General features: G+C 40.9%; 1 protein-coding gene across 1 annotated transcript; it reads left to right on the forward strand.

Moving 5' to 3' along the window:
* The first annotated feature begins 232 nt into the window (after positions 1-232).
* traf3 (TNF receptor-associated factor 3) lies at positions 233-19,712 on the forward strand. The gene is made up of 11 exons (XM_014192787.3): positions 233-560; positions 3,245-3,519; positions 3,775-3,826; positions 4,395-4,499; positions 4,759-4,923; positions 6,915-6,995; positions 7,200-7,274; positions 7,517-7,609; positions 7,901-8,041; positions 14,393-14,567; positions 14,875-19,712. Exons 2-11 carry the CDS (start codon positions 3,248-3,250, stop codon positions 15,435-15,437), a joined length of 1,722 nt encoding a protein of 573 aa, XP_014048262.1. The 5' UTR covers positions 233-560; positions 3,245-3,247; the 3' UTR covers positions 15,438-19,712.
* The last annotated feature ends 864 nt before the right edge of the window (positions 19,713-20,576 follow it).

Consider the following 20,576-nt stretch of genomic DNA (forward strand, 5'->3'; position numbering starts at 1 on the left):
GGAGGAGAAAATAAATATTTTACTGAATAGGAGGATATGACTCATGTGCAGTAAGTGATGGGTACAGACCATTACAAACAGTAAAATGTCCCACGTTTGTATATCTGACAGCAATTCCCGTAGTACACTTCACACTTGATGGTGATGATGACACTGCCATCTAGCGGAAATACCATACAACACATCATGGCCTACCACTGGCTGACTACAATTTTTTTCTTCTTGACGGGGATTTCCTGAGGAAGTAAGGCCAAAGCAAAGGGGGCTTTCCAACCACTAGACATCAAGACAAGAGCAAGTCAGCAGCGGCTGCTTTTTCTGCTATATTCCCGTATGGATTTTAGTACATTTCCTTTTACCATTCTGTTTTTAAAATGTCAGCTACCGATCAAAAGCCTCTAGCTGCCTGTTTTAAAACCGGCAGTGTTTGGTCGTTTTCATTGTAAGCGGTTACGTTGTGGTGTTCACGTTCATGAACGTGCCATTCATCGAAGCTCCATTTGTAACATTGTAGCTCCTGGAAAACGGCGTTGCGTTGGCCAACGTTATATCTGATTCATGTAAGTATTGTTGCTAGACGGGAAAGCTAATTATAATATAGTGAATTTGACTTTTATGTAGCTATGTCTGTCTAGATTGCAACATGTTGAGTAGCCATGCAGTTGTGAGCCAAAACATGTGTGGAGCTAGGGAGGCTTCAAATCGGGGTATGATGTAATTTAAAACATCCATTGTGGTGCACTGAATTGCCTACACTCAGCCATCTAAACCATGGTGAAAATAGACCAATAATGGCATATTCTAAAAATGTATTATTCCACATGATCACCTTGTCATGTCATTTTACGTTGACATGAGATTATATTATAAGATCTTCAGTTTTACACCAATGCATGTGCAATACATTAATTGCAGTTATGACAAATTGGTTGTCCAAAAATCTACCTCAAGTCATTTGCATGAATTTCTATTTTGGAGTGTGGTTTCTATTATCAGACATGGTGAACAGTCTGGTAATAGTAAATATTGGGAGCACAAATATATTTGTATTGAAATATATGCTTATCATATGTCAATAATGCCTTCGAGACATGCCAAACGGTATGCCTGTATGCATATGAAACATTGAAAACATTCTTTTAACAGAATCACATTACTGATTGGCCAGGTCTGAGATCACTGATCAGAAAAACATGAATCTGTTCTGGGAAGATTCACCTGTTTCCAAGTTCTCTTGCTTTCAGGTTATAGTGTTCCATGTAGCTAGAAACACGAGCATTTCGCTGCACCTACGATAACATCTGCAAATCTGTGTATGTGACCAATACACTTTGATCTGATTTAGAGCAATTAGAGCTGTGACGGTCATGGAATTTTGGATGACGGTAATTGGTCAGCCAAGTGATCGCTGTTACTGTTATAACAGTTAGACGCACATTTTCTCTCATCCTCCGCTCCTGACTGCATGTGTTGCTGCTGGGAGGGAGGCATTGCTTAGACAACTGAAGACTCATTTGCTACAACACTTTGCTTGTTTCAGCAAAGAGCAACAATGTTTAATCATGTTGTGTAGTCCATGTTATAGCAGAAAGACTCAACTGCCTGAATGCCCGGCCATCCCGTCTTCAGTCAGCTGTTCATTCCACACAATTAAAACAAATATATATATATATGGTCATGATGACTGTTATTTTATTTTCATGATGGTCTTTATCCATACCAGTAGTTACATGGTTATGGTAATTGTGCCAAACCTAAGTGCAATGAAAGGTCACTCAGAGAATTCCCCTACTTGTTTCGTTTTTGTTTTGTGATGTCATGTTACTCAACCAGCATAAAAATACTTGGCTACATCTGTATAATGGGAGTGGAGAGACTGCCCTCTGTACCGATGTTGTCTGAGTAGAATAGATAGCTGGTGCATTTCATGGCCGTATGAGAGCTTCTCAGGCGAGATCCTATGACGTGTGACTGATTTCCCTCCTCTTTTCTTCATCCACTCACTGTTAGACACAATGTGTCCTTTCAGCATCGAGCATTATGACCAGGTTTAAATACTGTAAATACTACTGTAAATACTACTGTTAAATACTATTGGGCCTCTTTCTCAAAAGATGTTGGACATTCTCCATGTAAACCTATCAGTGAGTGTATTTAACAGGGGAAATACCCAATTTTACATAATGCTCAGCGTTTCATCAGAAACAGATTTCCTGTCAAGGAAGATAGACCTGACTAATCTCGTCCCTGGCCCAAATGTACCCGAAACAATCTCAAATTTACTAGTGTAAGTAGGAGATAACGAAGATATCAATCTAGCCTAACCAATCTACATTTCTAACTTTTGCTGACAGCTTCTATCCAGCTGGTTCTGGAGTTTGTGTAGGCTTACACTTGTGTGTGTGTGTGACTACTAAGTTGTGTGTGTGTGTGTGTGTGTGTGTGTGTGTAGTCAGTCAGTGGTGATAGACAGGGACAGGCATGTGGAAAAGCCCCTTGAATATCCCAGGAAGTCCCTTGCGAGCCACATGAACTGGTCAGCGAATAGCCTAGGCCAAGTCCATTTGCTCATCCAGTGATGATGGTTGGATGGACTTTCAACGTTGAGGGCAGAGTTGTAGAAGTGGCCAGTCTTGATATCCTAACCAGTGTCAGTCTGAATGGGTTCAGTTGTACTATATGAATGAGCCAGTTGAACCATGTGTAACAGGATGTAGAGCTGATGGTTCAGTCATTAGGTCAGAGTTGATCTCTAGCTTCTTGGGAACCTTTCTCAAGTCTCCATTTTAACTAGAACCTACTAGTAGAAGTTCATGTTTTTCATGTGTATGCTATATTTACATGGGATTTGAGTCAATTGAAGGATGTTCTAGCCTAGATTGCTTGGCCTCCTATGGCTTGCACTCCGAAAGTAAATCATGTTTTGGCAAGTCAATAATAAAGGCTTGGGTCAGTCTAGATTAAGTTTTGTCCTCTATCTAATTTTGGATATGTTTTATTCCAGTCCCAGGCCTTCCTGCTTGTGCACTCCACTCTGCTCCGAGTCAGAGCGGAGATAAAATTAGCCCCAGTTAGCTATGCCTGTTATAAAGGGGTTTCCCAAGACTTGGCCTGCCAGTCGTGAGCTGTTGATGTGGCAATGCCTCAGCTGAAACACAATGTTGTGTTTGTCCTGTATGTTGCAACTGTACATTTTATTAAACATCTCTGACCTCATGTCTGTCTGTGTGTGTGCCCTCCCCAGGTCATGTCAGCAGGGCGGAATGCGGACGGGCGGGAGCTGCAGATCCCCCTCCAGCAATGCGCTCTCTCCCTGGCCGCTCTCTCCCTGGCCCAGCGCCCCTGGCCCAGCGACCACGTGGCAGGCTTCCTACCCCAGCACGGGGGCTTCAGGGACCACTTCGTAGCCACCCCGGAACCCAAGTACTGCTGTGAGTCCTGCAAGCTGGTGCTTTGCAACCCCAGGCAGACAGAATGCGGACACAGGTTCTGTGAAACCTGTATCTCTGAGCAGCTAAGGTGAGGAGAAGAGATTTGATATTCATCCTGAGTGTGAGAATTAATGGGTATGTTTAGGAAATTACAGTTGAGAAATTACAGAAATTCTTGTCAGTGTGTTTGATATGTCAGCTGTCTTTCTGGTAAGATTGGTTTGTCATTCAATGATCATGTGATGATCATGTGATGATGATTGAGGAATAATGAAGTCATTGGCCACTAGTTGTTAATAGGATCCTTGATGGACGTAAATTATTAGTTAAATCTACTTTACAGCAAACCGAATCCAGTATGTCCAGAAGATAAGGAACCTCTGTTCAAAGACAAGGTAAGACTATGAAAATGATTTGCATCACTATCATCATCCCTATATACCAGCCCCAAGGATAAAAAATAAAAATAAAAAAATAAATATTTTTTAACTCAGTCAGGGTCTCAACTAACTGTTGAGAGTTAAAATAGTAGAATACACAAGGTACATTTCAAAATTTGGTTGTGCACTCAATTAACCCATATCAGCTAACGTTTTTTAGATTGATAAGTTAGTTTAGCGAGCGATCTAAACCCATTCAGTTTATAGAATTGCATGAAATGAGTTATAAAATTGCAAGATCTTCTCTACGCCCATGGTAAAATTGCTTTAAAACAGCAACATTTTCTCTATGCTCCATAGCAGAATGTGTAGAATTGCACTAAATAACATTTAAAACATCATCTGACTGCATGTGTGGGTATGGATGTGGCTACGCAGACCCGTGAGCCACTGAGGCCCCTCATGATGAGTTCAGATTTTTGGTGGCCTCCATCCCCATCAAAGTTGCCCATCCCTGCTATATACCCATTCCAAATGGCCTTGAACTTAATCAGTGACAATAGTGTTGTGGGTGTTTTGTCAGGTCTTCCGTGACGTATGCTGCAATAGAGAGATCATGGCTCTGAGAGTGTACTGCAGGAGTGAAAAGAACGGCTGTAAGGAGCAGATAAGTTTACAGCAGGTCATGGTAAGTGTCTGACTGGGGAAAATAAAAAGTCCCATTGTTGCACAGTGCACACCGTCGGTAATCAAACTCTGAACTGCAAAAGATCCACCCATTTTGAATGACCGTTTTAGAAAAGTGTTTTCTACAATTCTCCTTGATGTTAGTCACATTGGTTGAACATTTCCCATCAACTGTTATGAATTACTATAATAATACGTAACATTTTCTTTACACTCATGATTCCTTTTCCTTAAATGTATTTTTTTTTTTTTTTTACCAGGATCATTTAAATGTGTGTCCGTATTTTGAGGTGCCATGCCCTTTGGGAAAGTGCAAAGAGAAGATGATGCGCAAAGACATTCCTGAACATTTGAGTTGGAAATGTAAACACAGGGAGACCACCTGTGAATTCTGCATGCAGAAGATGGCCATGACTGAATTACAGGTAACTAGAACCACTACTTGAGTTGGGCCGGTGCTCACCAAACCTGCACCTCCTATAGAATATTTTCTCTTTAAAGGGGCAGTTTAAACGTGAGTTTCCTGTTTAAAAAAAAAATGATATTTACATACCACGAGGTCGAAATAACACCCTGACATTGTGAAAATGATTGAATAATGATAATGCCCTTTCTGTGTAAAAAAATAAAAAATAATACCTGGAATTTAAGGCTGTTCAGGTGGTATGGAACTTTTGGCCCACATCATGACATCACAATGTGATCTGTTTATAATAGAGCTCATCAGATTGTAGTCCTGAAACCCGGGAAATGAGTTACCTCTGGTTTGTTCAGCCATCCCTATGGGAAATATGAATGGCGAAAGAATAGGGTTTTGGAATAATCGCCGAAAATGAGGTCTGAGGTTAACACAGGCTTTGGAGATCTTATACATTTTGTTATATGAGGTGATAGCAGTCCGTTAACATGACCTTTATCAATTATGAAGCCTTTATGTGATTACATAAATTATTCAAAATTCACAAAAGGTGGCGTTAGCTGATGAAGTTTATCTCCTTGAACAAACCATATAAGATCTTCTAAGCCTGTGTTTACCACAGGCTAGAGGTTGACACGGGAGTGAAAATTCATTCTCGCAACAGTTCTATAACCTCGGCAACTTTCTTGTCCCTTCCCGATTAAAAATCACTCCTGCTAATTTTTGTGCACAGAAATATAGGCTATTGTGTTGGTTTAGGAAGTATTGAAAATAATTTCAGCAATATGCGACTGATATGTGGTTGTCTTACCTATTGTTGGCCTAAGTCGCTCTGGATAAGCGTATTCTAAATTACATAAATGTATATCGACTAAGGCTGAAGGATGAGGACAGAGACCCCAGCAGGATGGTCTGCACATAACAGCACCAGCATAAATTTGAGGCCTACAGCTGAGCACTGCGCACATATGAACATTTACAACACATTGTCATTTACAAGATGAACATGATTATTTTTTTTTTTACCTGAGTGGCAGTACTGCATAAATTAATATTTTTCTTTCACTCTTTAAATAGAATGAGTACTGGCACCTAATTGTATTTTTATTTAACAAGGCAAGTCAGTTAAGTACAAGTTCTTATTTTCAATGACGGCCTACCAAAAGGCAAAAGACCTTCTGCGGGGACGGGGGCTGGGATTAAAAAAGAAATAGCATATAAATATAGGCCAAAACACACATCACGACAAGAGAGAGAACACAACACTACATAAAGAGAGACCTAAGACGACAACATACTGTATAAAAGGATATAAAGAGGACCGGCACCCAAAATGAATACTGCAGCGTTTCCCCTATATTCATTTAGCAGAGGCAGCCCAAAAATATGACTGCAGTTTGAAAGAAGTTGCTGACTAGCGTTTGCGCAATTACTAACTAGCATTAGCGCAATGACTGGAAGTCTATGGGAACAGCTAGCATGCTAGTGAAACTACCTCCGCTCAAACTGCACGCAGAGACATACACATGGTATCCATGAGTTCATCGGACTCTGGGTAAGTAGAAAAGGGGCTTAATTGCCAAATCTTGCACTGTCCCTTTAAGATCACGTTACAAGGTATATTTCAAGCAAACAGTGGCGTGAATGAGAGCCATGAGCGCACAGCCACTACTTGCTCCTCATCTTCCTACAGTGCAGCGGCGCACATCAGTTATATTTCAGATGTCAACGTCATTTACATTTTCATGAATTTTGGAGTAGAATGTATTTTTAAAAAGTCACCAGAAGTGACCTTCTCACTGTCGTTCTGGTACTGGCATGTATTTAAGTCCACCTTAATCACTGACTATAACAACGCTGTTACTTCCCTAAACAATATCATTGATTGATGTTGTAGAGCCAGTTCAGTGTTTGTGTTCAATGTTTTTTGTGTGAATATTTACTAGGTGTATTTGCTTTCCATAGTGTCAATTTCTCTTTACCTTATAACTTTTTCAGAAACACAAAGACACCGTTTGTCCTTCATTTCCGGTGGCCTGCCCCAATCATTGTACTTTCCCCTCCATCTTACGGAGCAAAGTAAGGAGTTTATTTTAATGTTCGTAATATAAATTGTATTAATGCAAAAGAAGATTGGTCATCTTTCCACTTATCATCAGATGGATAAACATAGTTTTAGATTTTGTGATACAATGGTTGCTCATTTCATTGAGACCACGTTGTACTGCAAATGCTTGATATAGAAGGAAATGATTGAACCTAAATGTGTGTTTCTACTCTCAGCTGACAAGTCATCAACATGACTGTCCAAAGGCTCAGGTCACCTGCTCCTTTATCCGCTTTGGATGCAATTTCAAGGTCAGTCTTCATGTTACTATGACTGTTAAATGTTATTAATAATGATATGTTTAATATAAGTTGGAATAACATGGCCACTATGAACTCCTCGTGATGGCTCTCCTGCTCCTTTGTCTTGCTATTGTTATCATAAGAAAGTGGTGCTACTGTCCCACTGAACACCAACTCAGCCACATTTAGGAGAGCATACAGTAGTTTTAAGCTGGTATGTTACTGATATGATATTCCCTGTTACTCTGTAGGGTCTCAACCAAGACATGAGGGACCATGAATCTAGCTTTGCCTCTGAACACCTGCGGTTGATGGCAACCAGGAACACTACACTGGAGGCCAAGGTACTGCAATTAATTTCATTTTTTATAACAATTTGCCCTGTGTACAATTTAGAGGAAACATTTGATAGAATCAGCATAATGAAAATGTTGATTCACACATTTATATGTAACACACTAACAACCAAATATATTTTGGGAAGTACCTGAAAGAAATCAGTTGGGAGAATTGAAACTAAATTAACCACACAGCTAACGTCATAAAAACAACTAACCCTAGGGCTGAATGGTTACTGTAGTTCAGGGTAACAAAGCAGTAATAACAACAACAGATATTGTTTATCGTCCGTCTAGGTGGAGGATGTTAAAGGAGAGCTTCTGGAGCGGTACAAGGTTCTGCCAGGCCTGAGCAGCCGTCTGTCTGAAACATTGTCTCAGTACGAGGAGATGAGGGAGAAGAATAGACAGCTGGACCAGAAGCTCAATACCATGCAGGTAAAGGTCCAATTCTGTGTCATTATCTAACCTTATAATAAAGACGTAATACTCGCCTTTGGCATACATAATAATACTTGTCTTTGACATGCATCATGACATAATGCACTGTCCTTCAGTCCCATTTACTGATTTCTCAGTTGGAGGTAAAGTCCTGTCATGTAGGGCTGCACGATATATGCATAACATTAATTGCGATTTTTGTACCAACTATTGCAATTGCGATTTTACTTGCGATTCTTGATGAAAACACTTGGGTGAATTGTTGGAAACGTAAAATTAGAATGATCATTCTACTGCTATGGTTGGAATACAGTGGGCACATGGAATGCAGTTTTGTTTGGCATGACAACGGAAGTAAGGGAGGAGATAGTTGTGACAGTAGGAACCAAAGTGTTGGTCAGTGTTTCCCAGGGGACCCTAATTCGATTTAAATAGATGGCTACATTCAGACAAATATTTTAGAATATTCTTTGCATTTTCTTCTCTGATTTTAAGAACAAGCTATTGCACAAACAATGCTGATATAGTCCAACACTGGTACCGGCCTGTATATTAGCAAAAGTTTGCTATCAATATTTGCTATCAATATTTGCCCTATCTCAGTGGATTTAGCCAGAGATTTTAGAGAAAGGAGGAGATAAGAATCCTGGCGGAAAATGAATGGAGAGACGTATAACGCTTCGCCCAGCAGGCTCACGACCAATCATCAGCGCTATATTCGCGCAATCGCAAAGATTCGTTTTTTGGTTGAGTGTTGACCGACATAGAGACCAGACCGTCTGATCAACAGAAACATAGCAATCAAATTGTAGAAATATGTTGTTAATTTGAACAATGATGAGTTTCTGAGTCGTAATTTGATTCAAAAAAGGAGAGATGTTGAAGTTTGTCATCTGCTATTTCGCAAAAGCAGTCAATTGTGTTAGTTGTGCGTTCGTATCGAAATGAGTTAGCTAGCTGGAAATGTAAATAAAATAGACGTGAGGAAGATCATGTAACATCATTTTTTTAGTTATTCAGGTGTCATTGTTCTTGGTCTGGCAAAGCCAACATGGTTGGGTAATATTAGAAGGATGAGGTATGCAGTGGAAGGATTAAGGAACCGCACCTGCTTAGCAGTAGCTAAATCACCAGCAAATCATCACGTTCTTTCTCAGTGGACACAACTATCTAAACATAGTAAGTACCAATGTAGCACTACATTTAAAGAAAACTGCAGAACTATGATAGGAGACCAGGTGATAGGTTGGTGTGGGTGAGGAGACATTACGTTGTTCTTATAATAGGTAACCTGTAATATGTTGAGCCCAAAGTCTCTTTGAGACCAATGACATCAGCAATAGTGCTGCTGCTGCAGATACAAAGTACCGTGCATGATAAGGAACCAGTGACTCTAGCTACAACAAACAAGGCAGGAGCATGAGAAATACAACAACACCAAAATATAAAGGATAGTCTATGTAATAACAATGCTTATCAAGAGAACATACAATATGAGTGATGCAGCTGATATGGTACGATGTCCCTGTCTAAATCCAGATCCGTACTAGGCAGCAAGGTTGTAAGTTCATCAATGTTTCTAGCTTTTAAGCTACACTGTTAAACATTTCAGTTTTAGTTTTTCTTGGCTGCCTCTTGTCCTATGAATTGTTTCGGGTTGTCTGCGCAGCTCTGCACTGATTCGACACATGGCGTACTACTGCTCTGAAAGCAGGATGGCATGCTTTGGCTGGTCTGTGTGTTGTGCAGTGAATGAGTCTGTGTGATTTTGTAAGTGTGCTTTTTATTATTTTATGTTTTTCTCTGCCAAATGTGTGTGATTGACTTGAAGGGATTTTCAATTTTATTTATAGTGCCCAATAACATATCTGAAAGCCTGATTTTTAGGTTTGCTGTGTCTGTGAATCGTTTGTGCTGTATGGATGTGCTCCTTGCTGGGCTGCATAGGAGACTAGGTCACCACGCCTGTCACAATTCCCTAGGTCTCGATCCAGGGACAGCTTCCGGGCCGCCCAACCAGCCACATACGCTTGCATCTCTGCCTCGACGCTGTCACTGATCTCTTCCTTTTAGAAGAGTGACATCAACCATATTCGTAACATTCATTTTTCTCAATTGCTTTGGTATATTGTGGGGATAAAGGATCATATTCTCTGAATTAATCACTTTTTTTTATTTGACTTAGATTTATGTAGTTATTCATATATAATTATTCATAGTCATATGAGTACAACATTACACAACAAAATTTGGTCAATCATTGTGTTTCTCGTTATCAACTATGTCACTAAATGAGATGTTTTAAGAGTATGGTACTTTGTTTAACACAGAGTGAAATTAATTGTGTATCTCCTGTGCTATAAACTACTCTTACACACCTGTTCAAGTGGTGGTGTCAAGGGGTCGATGGGGGGACAGTATGGGTTGTAGGTCACAGATGTTTAAAGTTTTGAGGGAGTGTAGAATTGGCATGCTGACTGCAAGAATGTCCACCAGACCTGTTGCCAGAGAATATCATTTTAATTTCACTACCATAAACCGCCTCATGTCGATTTAAGGCAGCCCCCCGCATCTCTCTGATTCAGAGGGGTTGGGTTAAATGCGGAAGACACATTTCGGTTGAATGCATTCAGTTGTACAACTGAGTAGTTATCCCCCTTTCCAATGTTGTTTTAGAGAAAATGGCAGTACGTCCAACCGGCCTCACAACCGCAAACCACATGTAACCATGCCAGCCCAGGACCTCCACGTCCGGGTTCTTCACCTGCGGGATCATCTGAGACCAGTCACCCGGAGAGCTGATGAAACTGTGGGTTTGCACAACCGAAGAATTTCTGCACAAACTGTCTGTGAAGCTCATCTGCATGCTCATTGTCCTCACCAGGGTCTTGACCTGACTACAGATCGGCATCGTAACCAACTTCATGGGCAAATGCTCACCTTCAATGGCAACTAGCACGCTGGAGAAGTGTGCTCTTCACGGATTCATCCCGGTTTCAACTGATCCGGTCAGATGTCATCGTGTGGGAGAGTGTTTTGATGATGTCAACGTTGTGAACGGAGTGCCCCATGGTCGCGGTAGAGTTATGATATGGGCAGGCATAAGCTATAGACAACAAACACAACTGCATTTTATTGATGGCCATTTGAATGCACAGAGATGATGTGATCCTGATGCCCGTTGTCGTGTCATTCATCCGCCGTCGTCACCTCATGTTTCAGCATGATAATGCACGGCCTCATGTCACAAGGGTCTGTACATAATTCATAGAAGCTGAAAATGTCCCAGTTCTGCATACTTACCAGACATGTCACCCATTGAGCATGTTTGGGATGCTCTGGATTGACGTGTACAACAGCGTGTTCCAGTTCCCCCCAATATCCAGCAACTTCACACACTTCCATTGAAGAGGAGTGGGACAACATTCCACAGGCCACAATCAACAGCCTGATCAACTCTATGCGAAGGAGATGTGTCGCGCAGCATGAGGCAAATGGCGGTCACACCAGATACTGACTGGTTTTCTGATCCACGCCCCCTTTTTTTAAAAGTTATCTAAGACCAACAGATCCATATCTGTATTCCCAGTCAAGTGAAATCCATAGATTAGGGCCTAATGATATATGTGACTGAAACTCAGCAAAATGTTTGAAAATGCTGCATTTATATTTTAGTTCAGTGTAGATTGGTAGGTTATACAGATGATCCAGTCAGCAACATTATGCATTACATTGACAGTGTGCATTGGCATTGTTTGATAAAAGAGATATGTGAAGGCCGACCTGCAGTAACAGAATGGCTGAAGATTTGAGTTGCCAGTCCGAACCCTCATGTTGGCAGGTGGATGTGTCGGTCTGTTAGCTTAGGAGCTAGCTTCAAGCTGTTTGTTTTATCAATGTTAAAACATTCTGATGTGCCGCTACAAAATCTGATGACCAGACTCCTATTGAGACAGAAATATAGGGACAGAAGAATAGTGATTAGCCGTATTGAACAATTGAATCTCAATAAGCGATAATATAATTAGTATTTCGTAATTTGCAATCATCTATTATGTGAACTAAGCTGTATTTACTTCTAGTCCATGCTTTTTAAAGTTTTTCTGGCATATTTAAAGAGATGAGGTACATCAAAGATGATGGGGATGAGTCGACCAATGTTTATGCAGTGGGCTGTGTGACAGCTGTCCTTGTGTTCTAGGGAAGCACCAAGATCCTTCATGGCCTTCACATTGTTGGACCCCTGATCACAAGTTACTGCTTTCACTGAAATTATTCCTGAATATTCATTAAGGTGTGATTAACAAGTGTCAAAAACAGAGGATCAAACAAGAGCTTTAGGCTATAGAGCAAGTGTTCCTTCCAGTCAGTCCAACTTCATCAAGGTGATGAACTGCCTTCTCCTATAAGGAGACTATACAGTCACTGGGCATGGTAGATTTTGTATTGATGATAGATAAGTAAAGAAGACATGATATAGGCCTACCTGTTTCCATTTTTCCGTTAGGCTTCTGATCTTTGAACACTAGCCTGTCTGGCAGGCTTTTTGTCTTAACAGACACCATCAACTCTTGTTGTAGTCAAGATGATCTTTAACTGTTATCTCATCAAAGACAAGTATGCACATTCTTTTTTTCAGTGGTCATGCCATGTGCTCCTCTTCATTTGGCTGAGGACACAAACACAAAATAATAATACAATTCCTAATAGCCGGCCTAGACTATGCATATAAGCACTGAAAAGTCTGTCTGAAACATTTGCACTTGACACACTTCAAAATAACTTCTCCAGGTCTTTGTTTAGTCTTTGGTGTTGCTAGGGAGAATGTCTTCCTCAGCTCTTTGTAGCACTTTGGGCTGTGGTGTAGTAATTGCAGGGAAAACTCCTTTATCTCTTTTGTGAATCTTCTCCCTCTTGTTTTTGAGCAATGCATGTCTCACTTGAGTCCTGCAGAACGCCTTTGCCTCAGGGCTCAACTGTTCGAAGGAGTCCCGCATTCCTGCCTCTTTAATAGACTCCTTCAACTTCTGCATCCTTGAAAGAAGTAATATATTAAATCATATATCACTCAGTTCAGTTTCTGAAAGTAGGTCTATAGGCTACACCTAATAGTACTGAGTGTACAAAAAATTAAGGACACCTGTTCTTTCCATGACAGACTGACCAGGTGAAAGCTATGATCCCTTATTGATGTCACTTGTTAAATTCACTTCAGTCAGTGTAGATGAAGGGGAGGGGATTTTTTAAAGCCTTGAGACAATTGACACATGGGTTGTGTGTGTGCCATTCAGAGAGTGAATGGGCAAGACAAAATATTTTAAGTGTGTTTTGAACGGGGTATGGTAGTAGGTACCAGGCGTACCGGTTTGTGTCAAGAACTGCAACGCTGCTGGGTTTTTCCCGCTCAACAGTTTCCCATGTGTATCAAGAATGGTCCACCACCCAAAGGACATCCAGCCAACTTGACACAACTGTGTGAAGCATTGGAGTCAACATGGGCCAGCATTGCTGTGGAAAGCTTTTGACACCTTGTAGAGTCCATGTCCCGACGAATTGAGACTGTTCTGAGGGCGCAACTTAATATTAGGAAGGTGTTCCTAATGTTTTGTACACAGTGTATATTAAGCAACATATTTGTCTTCCATCGTGTTTATCCTCTTCCTCATTAGAAACGTAATTTGCCTCTTCCCTCTCTCTTGTTCTAGCAGGAGTTCAAGCTCCTTTATTCTCAGAAATATTGTATTGCTGTATACATTTTTAGTATAGAATTCACTGTTGGGGGGATCAAGACGTAGTGGACCTAGGTTGAAATATATCCTTAAGTTGATCTAATTATTACAGGGTCATAATTGCCCAATCAGAGCCACGTCTGCATCTCCATAATCCCTCCCACTTGCACTTGAAAGTCAAGTTATCCTTCCTCTGTAGATTTAGCAATTGCGTGACACAGCATGACAAAGTGAACGTTATTGGTCGACAGTCTGCTGGGTGGAGCGTTATGTTTGTCCATTCATTTCCCGCAGTGATTCTTATCTCCTTTTCTAATATCTCTAGCAGAGTGCATCTCGAGCTTGAGGAACTCTGCCTGCTTGAGTGACAGGGGGCGGGGCTTGGTGTGTGTGTGGGATTGGGAAGCGGACCAAAGAGGAGAGACTGCGAGAGAAATCTGTTTGTTTTTTTAAATTGGCTTTACGGACGGCTATGTGGCGCTTTCTAAATATCGAAGCCTCATGCGATATGGATATTGCACATGTCAACATCGCGGTTATGATTAAAATTTGATTGATCGTGCACCCCTATATGGAAGTGTGTGTAACTGCATGTGTGTGTGATTGTTCCTCCATGTAGGAGTTGATGAGTTCCCACTCTGAGAAGCTTCTGGAGATGGAGCTGGAGCTGAGGTCTCTGAGGTCTGTCCGAGAGGAGGTAGAGACCCTCCGAGGAACTGTGGAGAGCATCCGCTCCAGAGTTGCCACTCTAGAAGGAGGACGGGGCGGGGCCAACCCAGCCACACACACACTAGGTGAGTTACCTTGAATTCTCTCGCAACACTTGTCTTGTGAATGCTCTTATTTTTTACCACTTCACTGCCACTAAAACCTGCAATCCTGTATAACTCTTTTAGGAGTTTCTCAAAGTGTAAAGTGACATTGGACCAATCTGATATGATCAAAGTCTGAAACGACATTATGAGCAAAGTAATGATTGAAAAAACTTGATCTCCACTGAAATAGCTTTTTAGTCAAGAGTAGAGAGAAGTCCAGAGTGGTGCAGACAATACAGGGCTCTTATTTCATTGGCTTGCTTTTGTTTCTCTGCATGTTATTTAGAGACGCAGCTCTCCCGTCACGACGACATGCTGAGCGTCCATGAGATCCGCCTAGCAGACATGGACCTGCGCTTCCAGGTCCTAGAGACGGCCTCCTTCAATGGGATGCTCATCTGGAAGATCTGTGACTACAAGCGGCGGAAACAAGAAGCCGTGGCGTCAAAGACCCTGTCTCTCTACAGCCAGCCTTTCTACACTGGCTACTTTGGCTACAAGATGTGTGCCCGGGTCTACCTGAACGGTGACGGCATGGGGAAAGGAACCCACCTGTCTCTGTTCTTCGTGGTGATGCGTGGCGAGTACGACGCCCTGCTGCCCTGGCCCTTTAAGCAGAAGGTGACCTTGATGCTGATGGATCAGGGCCCAGCCAGGAAGCACTTAGGGGATGCCTTTAAACCAGACCCCAATAGCAGCAGCTTCAGACGGCCCACGGCAGAGATGAACATAGCCTCGGGCTGCCCGCTGTTCGTGGCCCAGACAGTGCTGGAGAACGGTACTTACATCAAGGACGATACCATCTTCATTAAGGTCACAGTAGATACGTCTGACCTCCCTGACCCCTGACCTATGGTCTGTAGAGAACAGCAGATGTATCCAGATCAGTTTTATCTATCAGAGGGAGAGGTTCCCTTATGTGAGAGAGATTGCAAGATGAAATGGAGTAAAAAAGAAGGAAGCAGAACGAGAAAAGAACAGAACAAGAAAATTAGCAGAATAAGGTTTCTTTGCAGATCTCAGTGTGTAGCCTAAGCCTGCAGAAAGAGCTGAGTGGACCTCACAGCAGTAGCCTTTGGTCCCTGTGTTGCTCACCAGAGAGGTGAGAGGATTATTTTTCAACAAGGGAGATATGTCACAAGCAGGGTTGGGTAGGTTACTTTCTAAATATTATCCGTTACAGTTACTAGTTGCCTATCCAAAATTGTAATCAGTAACGTAACTTTTGGATTGCCCAAACTCAGTAACGTAATCTGATTACATTCAGTTACTTTTAGATTACTTTCCCCTTAAGAGGCATTAGAAGAAGACAAAAATGTTACCAACTGAACAACATCTATTGCAGGATAAGTCAATGTTAAAGTTTACATAGCTGGCCATATATGGATGTTAAATTTTACTTAATGGGTTGGTTATGTAGGCTTCTTCTAACCCATCGCTTTCTACTACATATAATACGATTTAAATTATATCTTTACATTAAAAACCTAACTCTGTCAGATTTCTAGTCATTCCAATAAATGTTATACCCCTTGATCTTCAAGAATAGGACTTGGAAATATGGAATTATAGATTAGCCAAATAGTTTTTCCCTGAGCATAAACCCAAAACTAAGGACTTATTAGCCAGCCCTACTCTGTTGTTTGATTTTGTTATTGGGCTCATTGATTCGAGTTCAAAAATAAATGCTGCACTCATGGAATGGCATGCTTTGAGCACTACTGAAAAGTGCTATTTACATGTGAAAAATGAATGCCGTTTGCTATAGGCCAATTGTTTACCTTTTTGTTGGTGACACTTTAATATCTTGATAATATGCAGCTGTTTTAAAGGGCACATCCACAGATGAAACAATAACAAAACGGCCACCCCGCCTCTGTTTTGGTAAAAAGCTGAGGGATGGGCCTGGTGAAATGTAACCACTCTCAGATTAATAGACTAGCTATGGATGCAAGGACTGACCATCCATGATATGAAAATTGTTTTAACCATGTTATGAGGCTATACAGTGTTTGTTTACATTTGAGGCATTTATAAGTTATATTCCTCAAGAATCAATGGATATTTTTTTTATCAGCATGAATTAGATTGAGCAATAAAAGACCCACTTTTATTCCATAGGCTGGGATCCGCACTAAGCAGCTGTTGCAAGAGTGCATTTTTCACTGGCTGTCCACTGGTTTCAAAAGCAATGATTGATATGCAGCTTAAACTTTTTGAATTCAACCATTATTGGGTTCAAATACCCATTTATATTTGTGAACAGCCATCCACAATCCGTAAGTCGCAAATAGCTAAATGAGAGAGCAGCAGTGTGATTCACATCAATGCGCTATGTAGATATCAATAATAAGTGATATCTGTATCTTCGTAGACTACACCACTGCTGTCATCCTTACTTCCAAGCTTTTATTAAAGTTGGATAATCTTTGGATGCCTACAGCAGTTGCACCATTGGAAGACATAGCTTGGACTGTAGCCTACAAAAACCCTTTCCTGTTCTTTTCCCGCGATCCATCAAACACATTTGGTGTGTCATCATAGTGGTCTCTGACTTGTGGTCAGACTCGCTCAGGTGGAACAAACTTAAACGTGCACCTGTTAACTCAATGACATTCAAATCAGCATTGAAAAAATAAGTGTCAAAGATTTGTTTTCGCAAACATCCTTTCTGAATTTGTAAGTAATCCTCGAAATAATCATAGCGTTTTTCAAAAGTATCTGTAATCTGATTACAATATTTTTGCTGGTAATGGATTACAGTTAGTTTTTTTTGCTAATCCCTTACATGTAACAGATTGCATGTAATCCATTACTCCCCAACCCTGGTCACCAGTGGCAGCCAGGCTGAACGTTAAATAGAGCAGTGGGCACGGTGGTTTAATTAAGTGCTAATACCCTCGAAGCCGGTGTTTGGAAGATATATTTGCATGGGTGTTGTTAGGCAAACCGTACCAATATGTCCTCCAAACACCGTCTTCGAGGGCCTTATCACTTTTATACAACGGGTTACCAACATATTCAAATAATGATTGACATATTTTCATTAAAAACGTTATTTTGATTAATTTATTCATATTGTTTCCTCCTTCCACGAGATATAGTCCCGACAGAAATCTAGGGTTGCTACCCAAGCCAGCTGGTCCTTCGTTCTATTGGTTCGGTTGCCAGAGGCACGACCCAATTAAGTCTTTTTGTTCTAAATATATGGATTTCGTTGATGGCTGGCAACTTTCTTATCCCTTGCTAGCTAGCCAACTTTAGCTAACACAGTCATGTCAAACAGTGCAGCTAGAATAACATCAATGTAGCTGCATTTGCATTTGTTTAAGCTGTTTTCTAGTGACGTTATTTGGATACATCCATAACAATGAGCTAATGATGCTCAATTTCAACTGGCATAGAAAATGTGCTATCTCGTCAGGGCACTTGTTCAGAGGAGCTAGCCAACAACACAACTAACCCAGTCACTTCAAACTGGAAAGACTGAACTAGCAGCCTTTTGTTTGACCTGTTTTCTATTGACATTTCTTTGTATATATCCATAGAAAATATGGTGGTTCATGATTTCGGCTTGCTGATAACAGCTGTCTGCCTGTTTGTCTCATCCCGACCCTACATGTTCATTGCTATGGGACAGCTGGAGATCGAATTTCAATATTGAAACAATGTTGCAAATGTCAGAGAGACAGACAGCAAGGTTTATACAAATCTCTGCTATTGAAAACCATTTGCTAGTCTAAAGGAAATGGGAGATAATGTCTAGATGCTTTTTACAGTGGAGAACAAGTTAATAAATTGTCTGGCTGGGCTGATGAGACAGTGGATGGCGCAGTGAGATGGAACTGAGTAAATAGGCATTTTAACATCACAGTTTTAGCCAGTGGTAACTTGTGGGATAGACACTGGCTTGAATGTGGTTTTAACCAATCAGTGTCCAGGATTAGACCCACCCGTTGTATAAGTCTAAAGAATGTCTATATTACTCAGAGCAGGGATAGGTATAAATGGCATGGAGAGTGGATCATTCTAAGCCAAGTTATCAGGATGTATCCATCATCAAACTACATGGACCCAAGTATGTATGTATGTATGTATGTATGTATGTATGTATGTATGTATGTATGTATGTATGTATGTATGTATGTATGTATGTATGTATGTATGTATGTATGTATGTATGTATGTATGGCAATCAACCAAAACTAAAGATCATATACAATGGAGATAGTGAATAAATTTACTTCGACATTAATCATTTCTGCCTTGAAGAACATGAGTGGGACAGCGCATCATCCAACGCAAGTCGAGGTACAGACAAATATTACAGGAGACATCAAATATCACCGAGGAGAACTCCGACTTGACTTTGTTTGATGAAACATTTCTAAATTAAAGCCGGAAGAGACAATCCCACGTGACATGTTGGATAAGGAGATACAATACTTTACGTTGTTGTGTTTGCATTGCTGGTGAAGTTTGGTCATATTATTGCATTGTTAAAGTACAGAATGTAACGTGTTTCCAGTGTTGTGATGGTGTTGGAGAACGTTGTTGATCGACAAGCTTTTATTAACAGGCGTTGTGTGAGTAGTAGTGTTTTGTGTGCGGGCTCTTATTTCAGATTTGGTTTTAGTGGACCTGGTACTTAGGCAGTGTGAAAAGTCTGCATCTGAAACGGCACCCTATTCCCTATATAGTGCACTACTTTTGGCCAGAGCTGGACAAAAGTAGTGCACTACATAGGGATTCAGGTGCTATTTCAGACACAAATATGGCACAAAGGAATGGATACACACTGGTATAGAAATGCCACTGCTTCGTGGAGTTAACAGGAATAGCCTTTCATTTCTGAAGATCTATATAGATCTGTAAATTACTTCTATACCGCTTTTTGTACCAATACCTTACACATTGTTTTTGTAATGTTCAAAACGGATGCTGTGCATCATGCTAATTATTATTTTTTAACAGTTGGGAAAGCAAAATGCCTCAAACTCCAACCATGTTGATTGAGCTGAGACATAAAGTGACAAAGTGGACTTGTTTTTGTGATGGTTGGTGGAGAATGTTATTTGCACAAGTTATGTTTTGAATGTGTAATATTAAAATTGTTAAAAAGAACTTGAATTTGTCTCTTGGCTGTGATGTTTGGTTCCTGTAGAGGAGGAGATGGATTGGCCACACACTCTGAAAGCCTCCTCCAACATCACCAGGCAAGCTCTATCCTGGAACCCACACTGGAAACTGAAAAGTGGGCACCAGAGAAACACCTTGTGGTGGAAGCTTGAAGCAGACCCCAAAAGATCAGGCACGGGATGGAACGAGATTGACAAGACAGCCCAGGACAAAGTGTGTTGGAGAGGTGTCGTCAATGGCTTAAAGAGTTGGGGTGGGAGATGATCCCGAGTGAGTTGTAAAGGCATAGGCAATGGGAGCTAAAATGTGGATGTGTAGATGGAATGACTGCTTAAAGTTCTAATCACTATATATATATATATATATCTCTCTATATTAGTGTTTTTTTTCTCTTTTTTTAATGTAACCTTTATTTAACTAGTCAAGTCAGTTAAGAACAAATTCTTATTTACAATGACTGACGACCCTGGGCCAATTGTGCGCCGCCCTATGAGACTCCCAATCACGGCCGGTTGTGATACAGCCCGGGATTGAACCAAGGTCTGTATTGACGCCTCTAGCACTGTGGTACAGTGCCTTAGCCCACTGTGTAATACCTACTTTGTCTAATTTTATTATATGACTGACACTGGTCTGCCACACTTGCCTCTTTTGAATCAAGAAAACTACAGTGACGTTGGTTAATTGATGTCTTGGTGATATGTTTAGTGATGGGCGGGGAAAAGGTCTGTGCAGACTGTAGCTAGCGCTCCAGGATATGGTGAGCACTGCTTCATAGGAAAAAAAGTATCTTCTCCTTCCGCTAGATGTCAGGATAGTACAGAAGCATAGGTCTACTACTGTATATTT

This window comes from Salmo salar, chromosome 01, assembly GCF_965601325.2.
Source record: "Salmo salar chromosome 01, fSalSal1, whole genome shotgun sequence".
In the NCBI taxonomy this organism is placed as follows: Eukaryota; Metazoa; Chordata; class Actinopteri; order Salmoniformes; family Salmonidae; genus Salmo; species Salmo salar.